This window comes from Centruroides sculpturatus, unplaced genomic scaffold, assembly GCF_000671375.1.
Source record: "Centruroides sculpturatus isolate CEXI.00-Female unplaced genomic scaffold, Cexi_2.0 scaffold49, whole genome shotgun sequence".
Taxonomy (NCBI): Eukaryota; Metazoa; Arthropoda; class Arachnida; order Scorpiones; family Buthidae; genus Centruroides; species Centruroides sculpturatus.
In genome coordinates, this window is record NW_019384317.1 from 1,299,123 (window position 1) to 1,322,166 (window position 23,044).

The following is a 23,044-nucleotide window of genomic DNA, read 5'->3' on the forward strand; positions in this document are numbered from 1 at the left end:
TGAAACCGAGGGTTGGCCATCACTTTTGCCAACACGCATATGTCATATTTTCCAGAAATGAGTATACCATTATCGGATAGAATTAGTCAAAGGTTCCTCTCGATACTTTGAACAAAAGTGCCACCAAGCTAATGTAACAGATTTTGTTTCGCAAAATTCCAGAACACAAAATGCCGTTTCACTGCCGCTAGTTGCCATTTGGTAACAATTACGTCCTGGCAGGCATGAACTAAATTACCCATTTTAATACATTACATAATAGGTTTCTTGTTTCATAAGAGTGTTTATTTAGACAAAAATTTTTAAATTTGTAATTCTTAAAATGCAAATTTTCTTTAAAAATTATACAGAATTAAATTTAGCAGAGGAAATTGGTTTTTAAATTTGTATATAAAGAGGGGATCGAGGCTACAATTGCCCTTAGTGAAAGTGGTGCGGCCGGCGAGTTAAAGGTTGTTTAAGGAAAACGGGAATAAAAAAAGATGTTTTCGACATTAGCGAAACGGTCGATGGCTTCGGTTTATGGATTGGCTTACAGAAATTTTGCCACCACATCCAAGGTATTTACGTCATTTTGCATTAAATCCCAACGCCTTGCTAAATTCGAGTCTCGTCCTTGGCAAGGTCGTCCCCCAATCAAATCTTGTACGAGTTTACGTAATTATTATATTCTCTGGCCTAATAAATGGTAATTACGTATCTAATATGATATTTCTGTAAGATATCCTTTATATTGAACTTGTAACTTGGAGAGCGAGGTCCGAAGTATCCTCGGGTACGACTGACTTTTAGCTGATTTATATTTATATGCTTATATGTAGCCTAAAAGTAACTTGTGCCTAATTGTAATTTTCCTAATAATGTTTGTGCCAAAACTTCGTTTTTCCGAATATTTAATATATAAACGTTTATTTTATGTGCATTATTTGGAAGTTGACGAGTGTGGAATTCCTGTTACGGTCGTCAAGTCTGCGCCGATGCGTGCTGATTCTTCTGGTTGGAGAAGAATCCTCGCGCCTCGGCGAGGACCCGCCGCCCGCCGGAACGTCTTCCGACGGTTCCGGTCGAACCGTGGCTCGAAGACCGCTTGCGGCTCTTCTAGATTTTTACTTTGGTTCCATAATTTTCTTTCGTAAACTTGGTACGTGCCGCTTGCGGGTATAAAATGTTTTTGCGAGTTTGCCGAGACAAACTTGCAAAAATAATTGCTCTGCCGTGCGGTGCGGTCTTCTCGGAGTGGAGATTTGGCACGCGACGGTTTGCCCGAGAAGTCTTTTTCGGAACGTCCGAACTACTTTGTGGCGTTCAAAGATAAAATAACTACAAGGAACCGCTTTAATAATTTACGACCGTAGAAATTACGTCGACGACCGGTTAAAATTTCCCGTGGAGAACGGAGGAAAATGTACCGTTTAATTTGTGACGCGTCCGGCCGAGTTAGTGGCCGCTCGATTACGTCCGTTAATTTTGTTTTAAAGAGCGAACAAAATGTATTGCTATAATACTTATCCCAACAACAAAACGAGAAATAAAGTTTGATAACAGAAATCAAAATTTTAGTTCTCTTGGCCTTTACAGTCAAATGTTTGGTTTTATTATATTATTCTTGACATTGGTGCAAGTTTCAATAATTTTGTTTTTAAGATTAAAAGTTTTTTGTCTTGCTTATCTAACTGTTGAATGTTGTGTAGTGTGTTCATCTATTATTGTGTAAAAGACACGATTGGTTGGTTACGTTTTCAATTAAGTGTCCCGCAGTTTAGTGAAAAGAACAAAATGACTCGCATCATTTAGCAAAACTTGTTGAATTGCTTGCACAAGAGTATAGATCATGCCACAAGTCAGCTAAAATTTTTAATAAGAAAAAATTCAGAAAATCTCTCAACATAGCTAAAATTTTTTTCTTGGGTATAATTTAATTTGCTGAAAATTTAGATTCATTTGTGAGATTATTCTTGAATATTCAGAACTTTATGATTTATAACTAGGCATTTGCAATCCATTGTCCAAATGATGTTTTATTTTAAATGAAACATTTTAATTAACTGTTTAATCTTTGTAAGGCCTGTTTATAAATGCATAAGACTGCCATTTTATAGTTTTGATTTATCAAAATAATTATTTGTATTTATTTTTTTCCAATTTTTATTTATATTATTTGAATCAATTAAGTTTCTTCATTTGATTGTCTAAAAAGACATAAGGAAGGAATATTATATACTCAATAAAACTGCATTTGATGTTTAAGATGGTAATTTCAGTGACTTTCTAATGCTTTTGAACAATCATTTTATCTTTGATATTCTAAGTTAGTAATACATCTCTAAAATTTGAATATTTCAGTTTTGTTCTCTAATGCTTCAAGATAAATGCATGCTCAAAGATGTTAGATTTATAACTTTTTAATGGCTTTATGTGCCCAATATAGGATATTGAATTACTTTAACTAACATAATAATTTGGAAAGAAATAGATTAATTTTATTAATATAATTTAATTCAATCATGCAAATTTTATGCATAAAAGTATTTAATGGTAGAGTCCCAGAAACTCTACTCTCAATAACTCTGTATTCTGTAAAACTCATCACGCTGTCCAAGAAAAAAAGAAATACGTGTAATGATATTTTTCTCAATAATGAAACACTGGGATCAAATAAGTTAGTTATTCACTGGCAACACTTGTTAATAGCATCAATTTCACATGTTAACAAAGAATATATGATGATGGTTTTTCCAAGACACCACCGTGTGAACGTTGCTAACTCGGAAGTAACCGCCAAATAGTCAATAGTTTTATAAATTAAAATTTAACCAAAAATAGTCACTATTGGTACATAGTTAATATGTACGCTGATTTGCACGTACGATGTCGTCGCAGAAATTTTGCCATTTAGATTAGCGTCGTTGCTATCGGTAAAACTTGTCACCTTCTCGGCACATTAAGTTGAGTTTGCGGGACTCTACCGTATAACGTTTTGAAACTGTAAATCTACTTTGTTTACAGCATTTAGGATTAGACAAAATTTAAAATTTTAAATAAATAAAAATTGAAAGCATGATAAATTGGAATGGATTTTGAAATAACATTCAGTCAAACATATATTTATGTTCTAGGACAGGGTTACCAAACTACAGCCTGCGGGCCAGATCCGGCCTGCGTGGTCAGTTTATCCGGCCTGTTGCCACAAATGAGCTAAAATATAATTATTTATATTGGGGCTTCTTAAACTTTTTTTATTCACGACCCCATTTATGATTGTGATTTTTTTCGTGACCCAAAAAAATATAAAATAAAGATATATACAAATTTGCAAAAACAATAATGGTGTACTATCACAGTTCACTCTTGTGTTACAATGGAACAGAGACAACTGAATGCACTAAAAATCAACAACACTACACTAGTTCACACTACAATCGTTGTCTCGCTGCAGCAGAAGTGACACAATGTGCAACTCACGAAACCTATGACACAAAGCGTACCATTTTCAAAATATCACAAATTATTTTCAATATTTTGCATTAAAATCTCGCAACCCCAAGATTTCGCTAAGAGACCCCAAATGGGATCACGACCCATAGTTTAAGAAACCCTGATTTATATGGAAATATCACAGATTGGAGATAATTTTTTTACATTGTAAGTTTAAAATAAGTGTAAATTGTCTAAATTGGTCCAGTCTGATTTTTGCATCTGACAGTAATATAATTTTTAGGAAAATCAATGAAATAAAATCTTTGGTGACATTTTGCAACTTTAGCTATCAGAGCGCTTTTTTGTATAAGTACAGTATCTGCAATGAAGTTTCTAAGGAAAATGGTTACGTGCTTGCTGCAGCAATTGTGCTTTTTTTTTGTGTGTGTGTGTATTTATTTAGTGTGCTGTATTGAACAAAATGGTTATATGACCCATGCGTGTCATTCTATCAGTTATCTGGCCCGCTGTGAAAAAGTTTGATGACCCATTCTAGGAGGTCAGAGTTGAAGAAGACACAATGGAAGTTATGATATTTATGCACTTTGAATTTTTTTTTGTTCCTTACTAATTTTTGAATATGTAAATTTTTATATTTCAAATTGTATGTTGATAAATATTTTTGTAAATCATTTGTTCACTGAGTCTTAATTTTAATGAAGCATATTAGACAAAAAGTTTTAATAGCAGAAAATGTCTAGTTATAGTTGTAGTCGTGATAACCAAGTAGCTATTTATAGTTGCTGATAACTGTAAATAATTGACTATTTGTAGTTATGGGATTATTTTAAAAAATTATATAAATTAGTAAAAATTATTACTGAAAATGTAGCATTTATCGTGCACCGTAAGCAATGATGTTGCAAATATAACTGTGACATTTCCAAATGTCATAAAAATAAATCCATTGTTGGGATTGGATTGTTTTTAGGAAGTGATTAATTGGCTATTTATATAACAAAAATTCATATGTAATATGATGAACAAAGCTTATTTACAATTTTTATAGTTATTTTCATGTAAATATGGATAGAATGGTATTTTATAAAAAATGGTTTTGAATTAAAATATTTTAAAATTGGGCATATAGGGAGAGAGCCCCTAAATTAAATGAGATTTTTTAGTTTAAGTTGGTAGCAGTAGCAAGATACACACTTCTGGCAAAAATGTTTTCTGCTATCTGGCATGTAATGTGCTACACTGGTACTCTCATGTGAAGCTAATGCAGAAATTTGGAATGTAGTGATATCAAATGACAAAGATAGTGCTGGTTTGAAATTCTATTACAGTTTTTTAACTTGAGATTTTAACATGGACATAGACTTTATTCTTAGGTGGTAAACAAACATTGTCATATCAAAGAAGAGATTTAGGTCTGGTTTTTTGCTTTATTGGACTTTTTTATCTTATCACCTTTTAGAAATTATTTTGGTTTAGATCTGAATGCTAACAATTAAACTCAATCATTCAGATTAATATATAGCATTGCATTTTTCATGGTTGTTGTTACATTTTACTGGTTGTTGTACTGATCTTGATATATTTGACTTCTAAAATTTGATATTTTCTATGATATTTAGATCTGAACTTGGAGGCCTGTGAAGAACATTTTTACATTGTTAGCATGGATGTACTGGATGATGATTTTACATATATCGTTATTCTACTGCCGTGTCTATTTTTTGGGCTAAACTGTGCTTGATTCCTGGGAGAAATGTGTGTTAAAAGTCCTCCAAATAAGCACTGCTGTTATACTTTAACTTTTAGGTTTTCCTTGAAGTAATCACTAGTTATAACATGGATGCTGATGGATGGGTACAGTTATAACATTTATTCGTACTGTTGATGCTTCGTATGCTGATGGATGGGTACAGTGTGATCAGATATGATCATGAGTAAAAGTTGTCTGAGCTATCACAGAAAATCACTTTCCTCTGAAAAACTACCACATTAAATTTGTGATTTTTGGAAAGATAGTGTTTCTGTTTATGCCATGGAGTCAGAAGTACTACAGTTTTTTAATGTTTTGCATTAGCCACAAACCTCACATTGTGAAACAAGCAGCTAATACTGGGATATATTTATATCCAATGATTTATAGAGATAATTTGTAACAAGCTTATTTTTGTCTGATCATTGTCTTTGCTTTCTGCTCCTGGTGCAATTCTTTTTAGGGCATGTGGTGCAAGTTTTTTCCTATTCTGCTGTTGTAGTTATGGATGATATTGGTAATAGTCCTTCTAGAAATACCTATCTTTTGGAGGCTATGGTAATTCTCATGTGTCTTTATTTGTGAGCATATACCTCCTTAGAATACACTGTTACATGGAATCCTAGCCACACCACTACTACAAATACAATACATTAGGCAGAACTAAATAATGCACCTCTTCAGGGTTCCTTTTCTTACTCATTGAAGAACTAGCTACACTTACAGAAATCTGGTGAAAAGATCAGGCAATTTCAAAAAACTTTCTGAATGTCTTAATCAATTCACTGATTATTTGAGTCATTCCCATTTTGATTGTAAAGCTACATTTTATCAACTCTCCCAGTATTAAGTGGTAAAGTGCTAACTGCCTTTTATCATAAATTTTGGATATTTTGTCTGGATGGGTAAGTAAGTATTTGAATGGGCAATGCCCATATGATTTCAGATGACATCCAGATTTTATCCAGGTACCATTTTTTAGGTGTTGCCCTTGACTAAGATTTATCTCCTCTCAGTTGAAAGTGAGAAATCTCTCAAGTCCAATGAAAGGGATGTGTATAGAAAAATTGCTAATACAGTAGAACCTCCATTATCCGGATTTTCGATTATCCGGATTGTTCAAAATAAACAAAAATTTTACGAATTTGCTGGTTTGCACTTGGCAAATTATGACACTGTTTATGTACGTGATGGAATGCATAACTTTTTTTGTTTCAACAACGTCTCACCCAGCACAGTGGTAGTAAACTCTTAAATATATTTTACGTAGTAATAAAAATATAACTTGACATACGCATTTATAAATAATTTATATTCAAATTACATCATTTCTATGACCAAGGGCGGCGTAAGGCATGGACGCCACCGCCTATGCCTCGCGGTCCGAAGGGCCTCGCGCCTCGAAGGTTTATGCATTACTTAAAAGCCGTGAACGCGACGAAAAAATTTTACTCGTCATAAAACGATAAATAGTTTGTCAAATTTTTATTCATAAAAATGCAGTTTCAACTGCTTTTTATTTTATAAAATCCGTCTTCTTGCGCCACCAGAGGGCCTTTTAAACAATAGGTAGTCTGTTAGCGTTGGTCAGTAGTAGTCCAAATTCAATACGAACGTTTGTTTCTTGAAAATTTGATCACGATTTAAATACAGTATTTACTTTTAATATTACCGATATGTCATCGAAAAGAAAACGTGTTGTATTATCATTAAAAGACAAATTAAAGTATTTGTTTCGATTATCCGGATTTTTCCTTATCCGGACTACCTTCATCCCCAATTAGTCCGGATAATCAAGGTTCTACTGTACTTTGTTTAGTGTGACATAGATGGAAAGATAAATGCAATAGGTAAGTGTGGGATTATCCTTTTGGTGGAAAAAGACTGCTTCCCAGATCTTCCTATGTTCTTTTTGAGGAACTCTGAGTAGATGATGCTAAACTTTAACTTCTTCAGAATAAAAATAAAAGCTACAAAATTTTTTGTAACTTTACTGTCTGATAGAACTGACAAAACAGTACTGTGTATCATGTGCGGTAGCTAATTGAAGTTGCCCCGACAACTAATCACCTGGATCGTGTGAAGATGCACATTTGCTCCACTACATTGCAACATGGACAGACAGACATTTGTGTCAAGTTGTAGCAGGGGCAATCCAGGCAGATTTGTTGTTGGATGGAGATTTTACTGTTTCTGTTGTATGAAAAGTTTTGTCTTGCAATTCACTGCCAGTTATCTGGGCAACATTTAATGCCCATTTGATGCAACATTTGTGTCTTGCAATTGCCTTTCCAATTTTTATCAAAGGGAAACCAGATCCTGTGAAAGGGGTCTAAAGAGTTAAACTTCAATGTCTTGTAGTTAATACCATTTAATTTTTCAAGAATTTGGATTTTTCCAGTGATGTATAGAATGTTTTCTTTTGATTGAACTGTTTTATTTTTCTGTAAAACTTAGTTAACACTGAGCGCGATTCACTAGAGAAAGCAAAAAACAGAGCAACTATTCGCTCTATATATAAACGCAAATATAAACGGTTATTCGCTCTGTTTTTCGCTTTCACCAGCAAATTGTGCTCAGTGTGAACTATGCTTAATAGTCTGATCCTACTCAAACATTTTATGCTGGTAAATCTGCGAACAATGCTGCTGTAATTTTGTATAATTTTCCCATCATCTAATATATAAAAATATATTTTTTCTATTTGTCGACTACAGATAATTCTAGAGGCTTTTTTTTTTTGTTTTTTTTTAAAAATATGAATAATGAAAAATCAAATTGCATTTGTAGCATTAAAATATTTTTCTTCTTCTTTAGGTGTCTTCTCCTGTCAGGAGGTTGACAACCATTTCATGCCACCATGATCTATGTTGTGCTTCTCTTGAGCACTCTTCATATGTTAAGTTTGTCCAATTCCTGATGTTGCTGAACCAGTTCTTTCTTGGCCTAACCCTACCTCTTTGCCCTTCAATCATTCCCTCTAGTAATAGTTTTTGTAGGCTGTTGTTGCATTACATGCCCCAGATACCTCACTATTCTTTTCCTTACTACTACTAATAAGATTCTTTTCTGATTTGCAATTGCCAGGATATCTTCATTTGTTCTTCTTGTCTTCCAAGAAACTCTTCAGCATTCTCCTAATCATCCACATTTCAAATGCCTTTAATTTCTTTTCATTATTTGCATTCATTGTCCAACACTCTGCTCCATAAAGCAGGGTCGACCAAACATAACATTTTGCCAACCTAATTCTTGTTTTTATAGTAATCTCCCTTGAAGTCAGCACTTGTTTCATGTTTGTAAATGCAGTCCTTGCAATTCCAATCCTTCTTCCAATTTCCTTATCACTCCTTCCATCATCTGTAATCATATGTCCCAGATAGACATAACTTTTGACCTGCTCCAGTTTACTGTTTCCGATTTTAATATTTACTCTTGGAGTTTCTTTCTCATTGGAAATGACCATAGTTTTGGTCTTTTTGCAGTTCAGTGTTAGTCCAAGTTGATTGCTCAAGTTTGTAATTTCCTCTATCAATATCATTAGATCTCCTTCATTTTCTGCCAATAGCACAGTGTCATCAGTATACCTGATTACCATTATTGAAATTTCTGCCCCCTATGTTAACTCCTTTTAGATCTTTCACCTGACTGAAAATTCTTTCTGGAGATAGGACACAACCCTGCCTTACTCCTTTTTGAATTGGGAAGGTTTGCGAACATTCTTTGCCAATCCTTATTGTAGCTCTCTGTCCCCAGTATATTTTGGCAAGTAATCTGACATCCATTCCATCCATACCATTTTCTACTAGACATCTAATACGTAAGGTAATCATGTTTCACATTATCAAATGCCTTTGTATAGTCTATAAAACACAAAAAAATATTCTTCTGTTTTTCCCTATATCTTTCAATAATAGTTTTCAGGTTGAAAATACCTTCTCTTGTTCCTTATTCTCTGGAAGCCACTTTGTGTTTCACTAATGCCTTCTGTCCATCTTCCTTTGTTTCTATTTAACAAGATATAAGTTAGAACCTTTGCCACATGACTAATTAGGTATGACTAATTATGGTTCTAAACTCCTCACATTTATTTGCTTTTGATTTTTGGGGGATTGGAACAAATATTGACTGTTCGAAGTCTTCAGGAAGGTATCCCAGTTCATAGATGTCGTTACATAACTTAGCCAGGGTTTTAATGCCTCTATCATCTAGAGCTTTAATCCATTCTGGTTCTGTATTGTCTGGGCCAGCAGCCTTACTGGGTTTAAGTTTATCAATGGCTTTTACAACTTCCCATTTGAGTATTGGAGGGCCTTGGAGACTCGATCTTCTCCCTGTTGCCTTGGAATAATTCCTTTCCATATTCATACCACCTTTTCATTATTTCCTCTGTCTCCAAGACTATTCTCCCGTTTAAATCTCTTATACCATGTGCCTGAAAATTTCGTTTTTTAAAAGTTATTTCTCTGATTTTTTCATGGAGTTCTTCTATTTTATTTTCTTTGTCCAAACTTTCAATTTCTTTGCATTTTTTGTTAAGCCACTCTTCTTTGGCCTTTCTACACTCTCTTTTTATAGATCTTGTTAAATTCTCATAACCTGGTTTATTTTTCAAACTTTTCCTATTCTCCATCATTGTTAGAATTTCATCAGTCATCCAAGGTTTGCTAATTTTCCTACTGTACTCTGGTATGTTATTATTAGCAGTTCTATTTATACATTCCTTAAAGGCATTCCATGCTTCATTAATATCCTTTATTGATTGATTATATTCTTTATTTATTTTATTATTATTGATCTCCCTATTGAATTCTTCATTAAATTTTACTTTTATGTTCTCTTCCTTTAATGTTGCTGAATTTAACTTCTTTGCTACTGCCTTTTGCTTACAGGTTTTCAGTTTAATTATTGCTTTCACTACAATTGGATTATGGTCAGAATTAATATCTGCTCCAGGATATGACTTGGCTTGTTTTATAATATTCCTGAATCTTTCCTTTATCAAAATGAAGTCTATTTGATTCCTGCATATGTCCCCTGGACTTTTCCATGTATACACTCTTCTTGCTGGATGTTTAAACAGGGTGTTGGTGATTATCAACTTATTTTCCTCGCAAAACTGAATGAGTATCTCCTCTTTTATTTCTCTTACCAAGTCCATGTTGGCCCATGCTTTCCGATATCTTCTCATTGCCCACTTTTGCATTAAAATCGCCCATAACTAAGATTATATCATTTGATTTTGCCATTTCCACCGATTCCTTCAGATTTTCGTAGAATAACTCAACATCATCTTCCTCATGTCCAGCTGTGGGAGCATAAACCTGGATTAGTAGAATGTCTAAGGTTGTGTACACACTAGGTGTTTTTCAACGCGTGTTAAATGTGCGTTTTAAAGAACCAAGAGTTCTATATAAGCGTACACACTCAAACGTGCGCTTTTGGCCAAGCGCGCGTTAAACGCGCATTTATAGATTTTTTTTAAAACGCGTTTTGTGGGCGCTTTGAGATATATGTGCTGCCATGTTACTGTACATTCGATCGCGCGTTTTGTGGGCGTCAGCCGAGCGCTTTGAGATATATGTGCTGAAATGGAGAACGATCATTTCGATACTGATCTGTTTATTGATGAAATCTAAAAGAGACCAACTATCGTCAAAGGATTTCATAGATATTTTAAAAGAATTAAAAATCTTGGGTTCATTTTGTCTTAGTTTTGGATACAACGTCGCAAACATTACATGCGTCAGTCTATCTCGTAATATTGGGTGCATCCAAAATTCTCTTTGCCTCTGCCATCATCTTTTATAGCAACGATGGAGGAGGGGCACACAAGCAATTACTTTCACGTCCATTTCCAAACTGAGCCAGTGCGTATGCTCCAAAAACGCTTGTCGAACACCGAGTTAATGCACGTTTAAAAACTCCTAGTGTGTACACAGCCTAAAGGTTGAGCAGCTATCTTTACTGCAATGATTCTCTCATTGACTGCAGTGAAACCTTTTATTGCTCTTGCTATACTATTCTTCATTATGATGGCTACTCCATTTACATGTGTCTCTGCTCCTGAGTACATCATTGTATATTCATTCTTGTAAAGCATTCCTGAACCTGTCCATCTTGTTTTGCAAATACCTATAACATCTAGCCTCATTGACTTTATTTCTTGAATGAGATTATCAAGTTTTTCCAGTTCATACAGTGTTCTAACATTCCAAGTTCCTATGTTAAGTAGTACATTCCTGGTCTTCAGTTTGGAAACTTCTGATATCATCCTCCCAAGTGGGGTTAAGATGGCCTCTTCATATTCTCTAATATTAGAGTCAAACTTACTGTTCTCAGGACATGACTCCTCTTCCCTGTAGCATACAGTAGAGATACAGTTCGCAGGGGGCTCGACCTTGTCTCTAGAACTAATTCTTTTAGTGGTAGCGGTTCTCATGGTTTACTATGGTGGAGAATACGTGGTGAGGCTCCAATCTCTTCCATGGTGACTGGCCACATCTCACTTTGGATGCCAAGAATGTGTCCTTAGTATGTCACCTACTTTGCAGTCATGCCCATTACACCATTGATCTTTGATAGTAGATTCTTCTGCTGCTTTGGCCATTCCAGATTTCGTGCACTATAGAGTGGCACACCCTAACTACCAGTAGCAGATGGCACTACTGATACCCTCACTTAGTTTAGCCCACCAGCCGAGGCGGTTTCCCAGGGTGTGGCCGTTGGCATGCACTACCAACTACTTGGAGCCATAAATGAGAGTTGGGTCCTCATGGGGAACAGTCTACGGTGTCCACTTTTTCAGTGCGGCTGACACTTTCAAAAGTTACTACCCCTCTAAGAACCCCATTCACAAAAAATATTTTTAAAATTTATAAAAGTAAAAAGAAAATGAAGTATTTTATTCCAGAAATATTTATAGAGAGATTAATATTGCATAAGATATATTGACATTTTTTAAAATAAAAATTGTAATAAATTTATTATAAAAATGACAATTAATGAATCAATTCAAACACATTACTATTGTACAAGATGTTGCATATAAAACCAGGCTGCCTTAAATAACAAAGCTTTGGTTATGGAAGCTTCCATATTGTTTTGTAAAATAAAACAAACTTTTCAAAGAGTTTTTGTCTAATTTTTTTTTTTGTTTTGTTTGTAAAAAATTCCTTTCCAATACAAAGATTACAATAACTTATGCATTTGGGGAACATAACTGATTTTATGCTGGATGCCCTTTATTATTGTTGCTATGATAAAATTGTTTTTTTTTTAATAAGCCAAATGATTGTTGGATTTTTGGGCTACTTTATTGCTACTATTAATAATGAAATATTAAGTAATTAGTAGTGGTGAAGTAGCCCCGAAATCCAGCAATTGTTTGACTTATTACAAAAATATCAGGCTTTTAGTTGTTTTTTTAAATGAAAAGATATTTTTCTCCTCTTGATTGGCATGATTTATAGCTAAAGTTTGATGCAAGTAGACTTGAGAGATGTTCAAAATTGACAAAGATGATTAATCTCTCTAGAAAGATTAGAAATAAGATGCTTGCTCCTAACTCCTTAACAAGAATTATCATTGTTTTAAGTTAAATCCTCACTTTTTTTAATAGTAATTTCATAATTATATATGCATTTTCTTGAATGATAAGTCATACTTCAATGTAGTACAGTACTTTGATTTTGGAAAACATCACTATGAAAGTAGGAAGTTAATTTTAGTTATAAGTTGTATCTTAAGAGAGACTAGACTTCTCTAATACAGAAGATAATTAAAAAAAATATTAGCATTGGACTAGGAGGCACATTTCTTGATCTTTTAAAATAATGAGTATAAACTTGCAATTATTAGTGTATTTTTATATGTATAGGCATTCCCTCATATAACACGGTAGTTAGGTTTTAAAAAAGTGCCACGTTATGTGAATCTGTGCTATACAAAACAAAGGATTATTGCTAAACATAAAGGTTAGGTTTCAAAAGTTAACAAAAGTATACTATTCTTTTTCGTTACTGAGAGAAATGTGTGTATTAAAGCAATCGATAATTAACTAACAATCACAATTAAAAATAATGTATTACATGTTATTAATTTTAGTTAAACAAGGCTGTTTTCTTTTTACAAAGTATTGCCATCATGTGAGCTTTTTTGTTGATCTCAATCAGAGATAAATATCAGCGACATCATTTTTTATGGATGAGAAAATAAAAATAATGTTAATTGAAAATTTATTCTAGAGGGTCGTGTTTGTTTAGTCTTGTACAGAGTGATTTTTCCACCCCAGAATGTTTGAATACCAAATTTTTCAAATTGGGAACAGTTCAAATACCAAGATATTGCTGTGTTTCGTTTGTCATTTTTATAAATGATTACCTATTTATGGTTTAAAAAAATTTAATAACACTTTTTTAAAAATGTTTAAATAAACTTTACTAAAAACAAAGTACAGTGACAATCTTAAAGCAACGATGACTACGACATCCAGTTGATAGGAAAGCTAGGACAGGGAAGAAAATGCTTGTACTATCAGTTTTCTTTAAAGTAAATCTGACAAAAGGCACAAAACAAATTGAAAATTTTCAATATTATAAAATCTCGGGGCAAATTTGAAATGGCACGTATTCCTACTTGAATAAAAAAATATTTTCAAACACCGGAGTTCACACTTAGAAATTATGAAATTTTGTATGGAGCATGTTTCAAATTCTCAAATTGTGTTGAGGAAATGCCGTGTTGTATGAGGGATATCTGTACATACATTTTTAGTGGTTTGTTTTCTGTTGGATTTTACTTGTGTTGGATTGGATTTATTTGAATTTGTTCTCTACAGAGAGAGCATTTAGAGTAGATTGGACGTGCATGTTGATGCTGGTTTTATCTAGTAATCTGTGAATAAGACTTATGCTTTGATTCTAAACTCTGTCTGCTACTATACTGAGCTTAAGAATGACTTGCTGCAAGATTCTACTTTAAGAAGTCTCTCTTGAGTAATAATGAGAATGCCACTTAACTCTAAAGACAATCTTGCCAAAATTGCCCTTAACCTATTCGAGATTAAATTGGCCAAAGGGAAAGTTGTTTGATTGGGTTTTTTTACAGAAATTATCTTTTTAGCCTGAGGGGGGTAAAAACAGTTTTGTTTCAAAATATAAAAGAAGAAATTTTCAGAACTTAGAATTATAAGAATGACAAACAAATGGTGAACCTTAATCTCAAAGTTACAGACAAATGTGTTGACCATTTTTAGTGGAAATATGATGGATATCTCATAAAGGTACTTTGAGACAGTTTGTACAATTATACAATATTTCAAATAGACGTGTTTTTAAGTTCAAAGGCGCATAAAAACCACTCGCATCTTGCATTAATGACTTGATTCAAACACTTTAGAATCAAATATAACTTACATGATTTTATAAAAAGGTATTTGCAAATCTATTACAAAGTTCTTTGGCCATTTACATTAATGTTGTTTTAATATTTTTATTTCATGCATACAAGAAGCTGGAATTTTTGTTACAGGTCTAGAAGAAAATTGTGTATTTTTATTATAATTTTAATGTTTCTTGTACTTTGATTTCTTATAAATGAAATGCTTAAGTGATGTGTTCGTATAATTGCTATAAATCTTTAATAAATTTGATTTTATTTAATTTTAGAGAGAAGAATGTGTTTATAATTTTAAAGAGAACATCTCTTCAAAGCAAATGTTAAATTTTAAATGTTAAATGTTTTATTTAATTTATAATGTCTGAATGTAAATTTAAAATTTATTTTGCCATATTTCAGAATAATTTCAAGGTGGCTGTGTTAGGTGCCAGTGGTGGAATTGGTCAGCCCCTGTCTCTGCTGTTAAAAGAGAGCCCCCTTGTTTCTCAGTTGGCACTTTATGATATTGCAAATACACCGGGTGTTGCAGCAGACCTGAGTCACATAAATTCTAAAGCTAAAGTTACCGGTCATCTCGGACCAGACCAGTTGCCAGTAAGTAGAATGTTTTATAAACCAGTTTTTATTCTAACAAGATTTGATGTACTAGTTTTTGTATGAACATATTTCTGTGCAATGTGGCTTGTATCTCATAGATTTATATAAAAGTTAGATACTACTATTATACCTTAACAAAATTTATTATGTATAGAACTGAATGTCAGAAACTTCAAGCAAGGATTGGATAACCTATACCCGTGGGACCAGCTCCAGCCTATGGTGGTTTTCAAGATACATATCACGAGTATAGAACCATAAGTAGCCAACTAGGAAACTAATTTTTGGAAATGGGATTCGAAAATGGCACCAAGCTTTGATTACCCACTACAGTAGAGTCCCGAAAACGCGGCACTTGATAACCCGGCAGTCCGGATAACTCGGCACAAGCTGTTATCCTCCCTTCTTTCTGCAAACAATGATGGTCAAGGTCTTATCCAGAACTTAAATTAACCTATTGGATGTTGTTGGCTGGGTGGCGGACGCCTGGAATGAGTTAGTCATTAACACTAGTTTGTTTCTGGCAAAAACTTCTTGATCACGAGGGAAGTGAGTTCTTTGAATATGATGATGCAGAAAATGTAAACTTACTCGACCTCCTGAAAAGAGTTCCTGGATGTGAAATCCGGAGCTTTATCGATCGTTGCGATTAAGGGCCTGTAGTTTACTTAATTAATTAAAAATCTAATTAATTTCTCCCTTGACTTAAAGTGAAACCTCACTAAAAGGAGAAAAGAAAAATGGCTATCGCCCCTTTCTATTCGAGGTAAACATCCGTTCATTTCGAACTCCAAAGTTGATAGTTAGCACGAGCCACATTCCCACATTCCAACTCCAAAGTTGATAGTTAGCATGAGCCCGGGGACAACTCTGACCCATCTGCGTACCTTTTGCCTCATAACAATCAATCACGTGACCATTCTCCCATGCCGATCTTATAAAAACCCTTTCCTTCCCCTTCTCGGGGGAGTCGTTCCAGAGCAGGTGCCAGGAGAAAATAAATTTAAAATAGTGTCCTTTTAAATAGTGAAAAACTTTCCTAAATCAAATATTGGATAAATTTTCCTCAGTGGATAACAAGTCAAGAGGTATGGAACCAATTATTGTAAGCTCTCTCTCGGTCTCTCCGCGACTTAGGGACGCGAACTAGACGTTGTACTGTCCGAAATTAGCTTTAATAAATTGTTATTTTTAATGTTACGTTTGGTCTCCTATTTGATTCATATATTGTCTATCCCCTTACCGACGGCACTCCTTCCTCCGCCACTCGACTCGCAATCCCGTTACAGCGGGATAAACTAACAAAATTTTAATCCATCCTGACTGTGAACAGGGTTAAACAGCCGTTGCCGGATCGGGAGACCTACACCCTCCCCGGCGGTTCACATGGATGTGCAGAAGCTGATGAAAATGATGTCGAACAGTGGTTCCAGAACGATACCAAGCAAGACATTATGTCCGATGCAGAAATTATTGCTGCTGTCACAGTTAATGAAAAAATGCCGGAAAATGATGAAGACGTTGAGGACTCTACCGTACAAGCTCTTNAGCAAGACATTATGTCCGATGCAGAAATTATTGCTGCTGTCACAGTTAATGAAAAAATGCCGGAAAATGATGAAGACGTTGAGGACTCTACCGTACAAGCTCCTAAAATATCACATAGTGAGGGACTAAAGGCTGTCAAAACTGCCCTTTAGTATTTGAACAAGGTGTGTCGGTAATGGACTTACTGTTCTTTTGTTGTCTTCGTGATGAAGCAGCAAAATGCAGAGTGCATTGCGGAAGACAACAGGACATTATGCATTTCTTTAAAAAAATGTAGCCAGTTTTTGCAAAGTCGGCTAGTTAATTTTCATTATAGACAGCTTTATGCCTCATGAAGTATTTTTCTGAGGTCTGTCTTAGTGTCTTATCAGGTAAATTACTGTACACTGTGTATTCATTAATTTTCATTTTCATGTAGTAAAGGCTCTGTGCCTTCATAAAGTATGTACTTTTCCTTTGATTGAGGGTATTTGGGCAGTTTATTCTTTGTTGTATTCTTAAGCAAACAATACATACAAGTATGGTACTGTATTTTCTGAGGAAACACTCGTACTTATTTTTTTTTTTTTAACCCCATTCCCGATAACCCGACAATTTCACAAACTCAGCCACCCTTCGGTCCACATTAGGCCGAGTTTTTGGGACTCTACTGTACTAAAATTTGCTGTTTTATATAATTGTTTTAAATTTTTTGTAAACATGACCAAGGCAATATAAATAAAGCACATACAAAGCTGCATGAATCAAAACCAAAAATACAAGATGATAAGTTTAAAAAGCCCACCAGGTGGTGATATCTATTCACTCAGAAAATTGTAATCAAAGGGTTTGTTTTAAAGAAGGAAATATATGCATTGGAAATTGATAAGTGACAAATTATAACTTTTGTTATTTTTTGTCAACATCAATAAAAATGAAATTATTTAATAAATGTTATAGATTCAATATTCTATGCACCAGGTGGTAGTCTGCCTGGCATATATGTTGCATTGGGAAACAGTAGTAGGCTTCCTTGTACATTCACTTGTATTAGTCAAATTTGCAAGTACACTTTCAAGAGTATTAAAAATGATCCAAAACTTTGTTTCATTTTCACTTGTATTATGTTTTAGACAATTTATATTAAATACATAAGTTTATAATTATACTTTATGACAGAATAAATTTCATGGTAAATTTTTGGCAAACTTCTTTCCAATTTTTGATAATTTCTTGATTAGTAGAGACTCCTAGAAGTAAAAAAAAGTTACTAAAATAAAATTTATGTAGAAGTTACCAAAACTGACTGAATCTTTTGAATATAATAAAAATAATTGGCTTAGTTTAGTCAGTTGTTCAAAAACAACCACCTAATCAATTGTTAACAATCATGCCAAACATTTAATTCTTTCACATTGTTTTGCAGGTCACGGACCAACGGGTCACAACTCGGCCTGTATTCAACATTGCTAGACTATCGACACACCAAATTTTAAACATTGTATTAACTCCATACAGCGTATACTATGGCTAGTTATTGAAATTAAAAGAAGCTTAAATTGGGCTCAAATATAGAGCAAAAGTGTTTTCCTCCCCTTTTAAAGCTGGATAAAAAATAGTGACTGGTATTTGAGTCAATATGGTATTCCCCTCTTCATAAAACTTGAAAAAATAGAATATTCCATAGTAATATCAGTTGTAATTCTGTTTGTTTTTTCTTTATGGTCTAGTTTATGCTTCATTTTAAATTTAAATTTTTGTCAATGTAATACATGGCTCTTTTTTTTCATTAGATATAATTTAAGATTGTAATTTCATTCTTAATAAAGAAATTATTTTAGTATATTTAAGAATAAAGTTTATTGATACATACCTGATCAAATAAAAACAAAATAACTTTATTAAGAAAATCTTAAGCATTATAAACTGTGCTTCAAAGTTATAATATTTAATGGTCTCAAACATGGGCAAGTTCGGTACACAGAACCTAATATGGAGATCTCCCAAACAAAATGTGCCGAGATTTTTCCCCTTTTTAACATGTAGTGAATCGAGAGAGTGGATTCATAAAAAAAGATTGAAATGTCAAAATGTTACTTTTATATTTAACATAATAGTAAGGATTTACTCATCCAAAAGTTTGGGAATAGTTATGCAAGGTTTGCCACAATTCTTTAATCGTGCAAGAGTGAAACTGCATTATGGAAGTTTCATATTATGAAAGCGTTGCTTGTATACATTACATTTTGAATTTGAAATATCTTATTAATATACTTAATATTCATTTTATTTTTATTGTTCAAAATACAATTTTCCTGCAAGTGATGATGATATATATACTTGTTTGCATTTTCACACCTTCTGGTAAATGCAGGAGTCTTGCAAATATGATCCAATAAGATTATTTGAAAAAGTGAAAGTATAGAGAATGCAAATTATAATAATTGGATTTTGAGGAAAGAATTGGATTAATAACAACATGAATCTCTGTCCATATAATACCTAAGACATCATTTAATGCTATGTTTGAATTTGCCATTTTAAAATTTATATGACACCCTCTAAAGTTCATTTGAATTATTATTAAATTATATTAATTTCAATTTTGTATATAGTCATTTTTTCTCAATCAACTTTTAAGAGTTGAAACTAAATAAAAATTTATGCATACTGAAAAGTTTTTTAAAAATTTAAACATGCCTACTTTGGCATCAGATTCAAAAAGTTTACCACTCTCAGCCTATAGGTTTCAAGTGTTACATGATGTCTCATTTTGTAAAAAATATGCATCATCTTATTGACTTCAATCATAATTTTTTTATTATACATATGAGAAATGATCTACAGTAAAGTGAGAAAATCCTTTTCTGCAACACAATGTTCTGTATTGCTAGTCGTCAATTGTATAGAGAGGGATGGCGAACCTATGACATGCATGCCCAAAGTGTCACATAAGGAGATATAATCTGGCATGTAACATATCATATGATTTTGATTTATTGTCTGTCTTTTTCCAGTTATCCTTTTAGTTTATCAACTGATCAGCTTTTTACATTAAACAAATATGCTTTAATTAGAATAAGTTTCTTTAAGTATTATTATTCAAAGTCTAAAACTGGCACACATGAACATCTTTAAAGCTAGGTTATGCTTACTATATGGCACACTGGCTCAAAAAAGTTTGCCATTCTGGTATAGAGGAACTCTTTGCTACTATTAAGATTCAAGTAATTGATATTTATTTGTTGCCAAAATAGAAAAGTTTGAGGTATTCCTCAAACTGGATGGTAAACTTTTCTAATTGACATATACTAAAATAATGCACAAATTTATGTAACTTGTGGTCTTTTCTTTGTATATAATTTTACTTATTTAATTAAATGATCATTGATAATTAAATTAATTTATTTTAAAGGAATGTCTTCAAAACTGTAATGTGGTCGTCATACCTGCAGGAGTTCCCAGAAAACCCGGAATGACTAGAGACGATCTGTTTAATACTAATGCCTCGATTGTTCGGGATCTGGCGGATGCCTGTGCCCGTACTTGCCCAAAAGCCATGATTTGTATAATTGCTAATCCCGTAAGTAGTTTTTTTAATTAAATATTGTCAATTATTATGTCTTTCAGGAGCAAAATATACAGTCGACTCCCCCCCCTATAAGATCATAGATACGTTTCATTCTTTAGGAATCCGATTTCTTATGAGTCCTTCCAATCACAGCCCGACACATGTCAAGTTTACAGACTACGGCGGTTTGAAAGGTTTTCTTCCGTAAAATTAATCGATTCTAGACTAATCCGACTCAACATTTCTAAAATACGTATATATTTTTTGAGAATAATCCATATAAACTACGCTATAAACAAAAAATTGTAGGATTACTTGCCGAGTGCGCACCATTCGACATCGCCATTGCTCAAGCTTGTTTTCGTCGCAAAGCAGCACACCAAACCGCGGCCGATTTCTGATAACTTATTTTTCTGCGAAAACTTCGTTGACCTTTGGAGACATCATTAATATAAATAATTTTTATGGCCGTTGAATAAGAAACGTTTCTTTCACAAGAAATGTATAAAATTACAGTGCTGTATTAGACTTACGGTACCTAATTTATATATAACTAATATATAATTATATGTACAGTACCTAATTTATATATAATTTATATATAATTATATGTACAGACGAAACTAAACTCAATTTACCCGCCTAAATGTCCGTAGCGTGGCGCTACGGACGGCGGGAAAGTAGTTTGGCTGCCCGATGACGTTTTACGTAATTATAGGAGTTTTTTTACCTTTTTTTACAGATACCGTCGCAATTTTTTTGCAGTTTTATAGGAACCGTAATTATAGGGGGGTCTACTGTAATTAGTAACTAGTTCTAATTTTTTAGTTTATGTAATAGTGTATTTTTTAGCATAAGGCAACTAATTAAATTTGTCTGTCTATAGTGCTAAATTTTCTTCATCTGTTTGTGATTTAATCTTAAATAACACTACCCATTAAATGTTTACAGCTAAATAGGTTGTATCACGGGATAAACATTACAAATGTTTATTTCAATTTCTGCCTATTCAAATGTTTATGTATGTATAGAAAAGTTTGTTTGCTTAAATTTTAAAATTAATTGCATACTTAATCAATTGTCACTCTGCCAAGATCATTGCATAAGGGGAAAAAAATAGATCGGTAATTATTAATTATATTTGGCTAACTAAAATGATAAGTTTATTTGGCTTACATGTACTGGTCTAAATAGTGAGCATGCCAACAATAAAAATTATGTTGAAGTTCTTGGCCAACTGTAGGAAGCCATACAACACAAGTAGTCTGATTTGCAGTGAAGACAAAACAGAGTTCATACAATGAGTGTCTTCATGAATGTTTGTTGTTCTATTTGACAAATATTCAAACAAGAAGAATGTAATGGCGCTTCTTTAATCTCCTTACTCTTCCATTACCTAAAATGGATGAGAAGTCAAAGCGTTTCAGATTCTGATCAGTAGCAGCAATGGAAGCTACCGTGATAAATTGCTTTTAACTATGCATGCATCAAAAATTTAGCTTAAATTGAATTCATTTTATATAAATAGACTTAATGTAATCCAACATTAAAAACAGAATTGAGTTGTCACCATGTTGTAATGCAAGATGTCTTATTATAGTAGAAAAATATTTCTTTGGTATAGATTTTAAATGTAATGCTCCATAATATAGTTTTCATTGGAAATCAACATTAAAAATTTGACCTATAAAACAAAACATTTACAATTTTTAATAATTAATGCAATAATACCATCATTCAAGATTGTAAAATTGGATAACTTCTACTGTTAGATTTTGGAATAACCAATGGTGAGAAAGACTGTTTCTCATCATTGCTTATGCTTAAACAACCATGATACTCTCTATTTTGTCCAATGATGAAATACTGTACATTCATACATAGACTAGCATATGTATTTTTGTTTAGAAATTGGTAATCTATAAGCACATGATTAAAAAAATTGGGTGCTAAAATATCTATACTTCATTAAAAATTGAATTGGTAAGAGTAATTATAACTAATGTAAAAAATTGAGTTTAGATTAATTATTATATAAGAATTATTGTTTTTTTTAGAAAATTTATTATAAATAAAGAACAAAAATTATCATAAATTTGTATTGATATGAAATGTTTCTTAAAAATTTCATGATTACTAGAAACATGTTTTAGTTTGTATTATTTAACTTAATAATTTTTTTTCATTTTAAAGGTGAATTCCACAGTACCCATCACCACCGAAGTGTTCAAGAAACACAATGCTTATGATCCCAATAGAATATTTGGCGTAACAACTCTGGATGTAGTCAGAGCCAATGCTTTTGTAGCAGAAGCAAAAGTAAGTAAATTGTATGAAATGAAACTCATCACAATGTTCTAGAATGTGTATTTTTGTTAAGACAATTACTTTTATTTATACTTTTACATTCTTAATTCAAAATAGTTTTAAAATGCACTACACATCCAAATAATGGCCAAATTTGTTTCCATTTTATATTATTATTAAAAATTATTTTAATAGTAAAATCCAAATTTAATAATAAAATAAACCAGGTGTTTTTGTGGTTTTTCTGTCGTGTTCCAAACATAAACTGTACTGATGGATCTGAATAAATACAAATTTTGAATGCAGACTTGTATTATTACAAAATATTTATGTTATTTCACGAAGTACAGATTTTTGTTAAAAATTATTTTAAAAAAAACTCTCTTGAAAAAATTCCATTGACTGACTTGCATTATTGTAAGTTATTCAGAATATAAAGTTTGAATAGTACATTG

The 23,044-nt window shown here is 32.8% G+C and overlaps 1 protein-coding gene across 1 annotated transcript in view; it reads left to right on the forward strand.

The window, feature by feature from the left end:
* The first annotated feature begins 401 nt into the window (after positions 1 to 401).
* Positions 402 to 23,044, forward strand: part of LOC111624020 (malate dehydrogenase, mitochondrial-like) — a 39,100-nt gene continuing 16,457 nt past the window's right edge. Inside the window, exons 1-4 of the mRNA XM_023366791.1 lie at positions 402 to 560; positions 14,987 to 15,181; positions 20,127 to 20,294; positions 22,476 to 22,601. Of these exons, the coding sequence (XP_023222559.1) occupies positions 483 to 560; positions 14,987 to 15,181; positions 20,127 to 20,294; positions 22,476 to 22,601 (567 nt within the window). The 5' untranslated portion in view covers positions 402 to 482. The remainder of the gene's footprint in view (positions 561 to 14,986; positions 15,182 to 20,126; positions 20,295 to 22,475; positions 22,602 to 23,044) is intronic.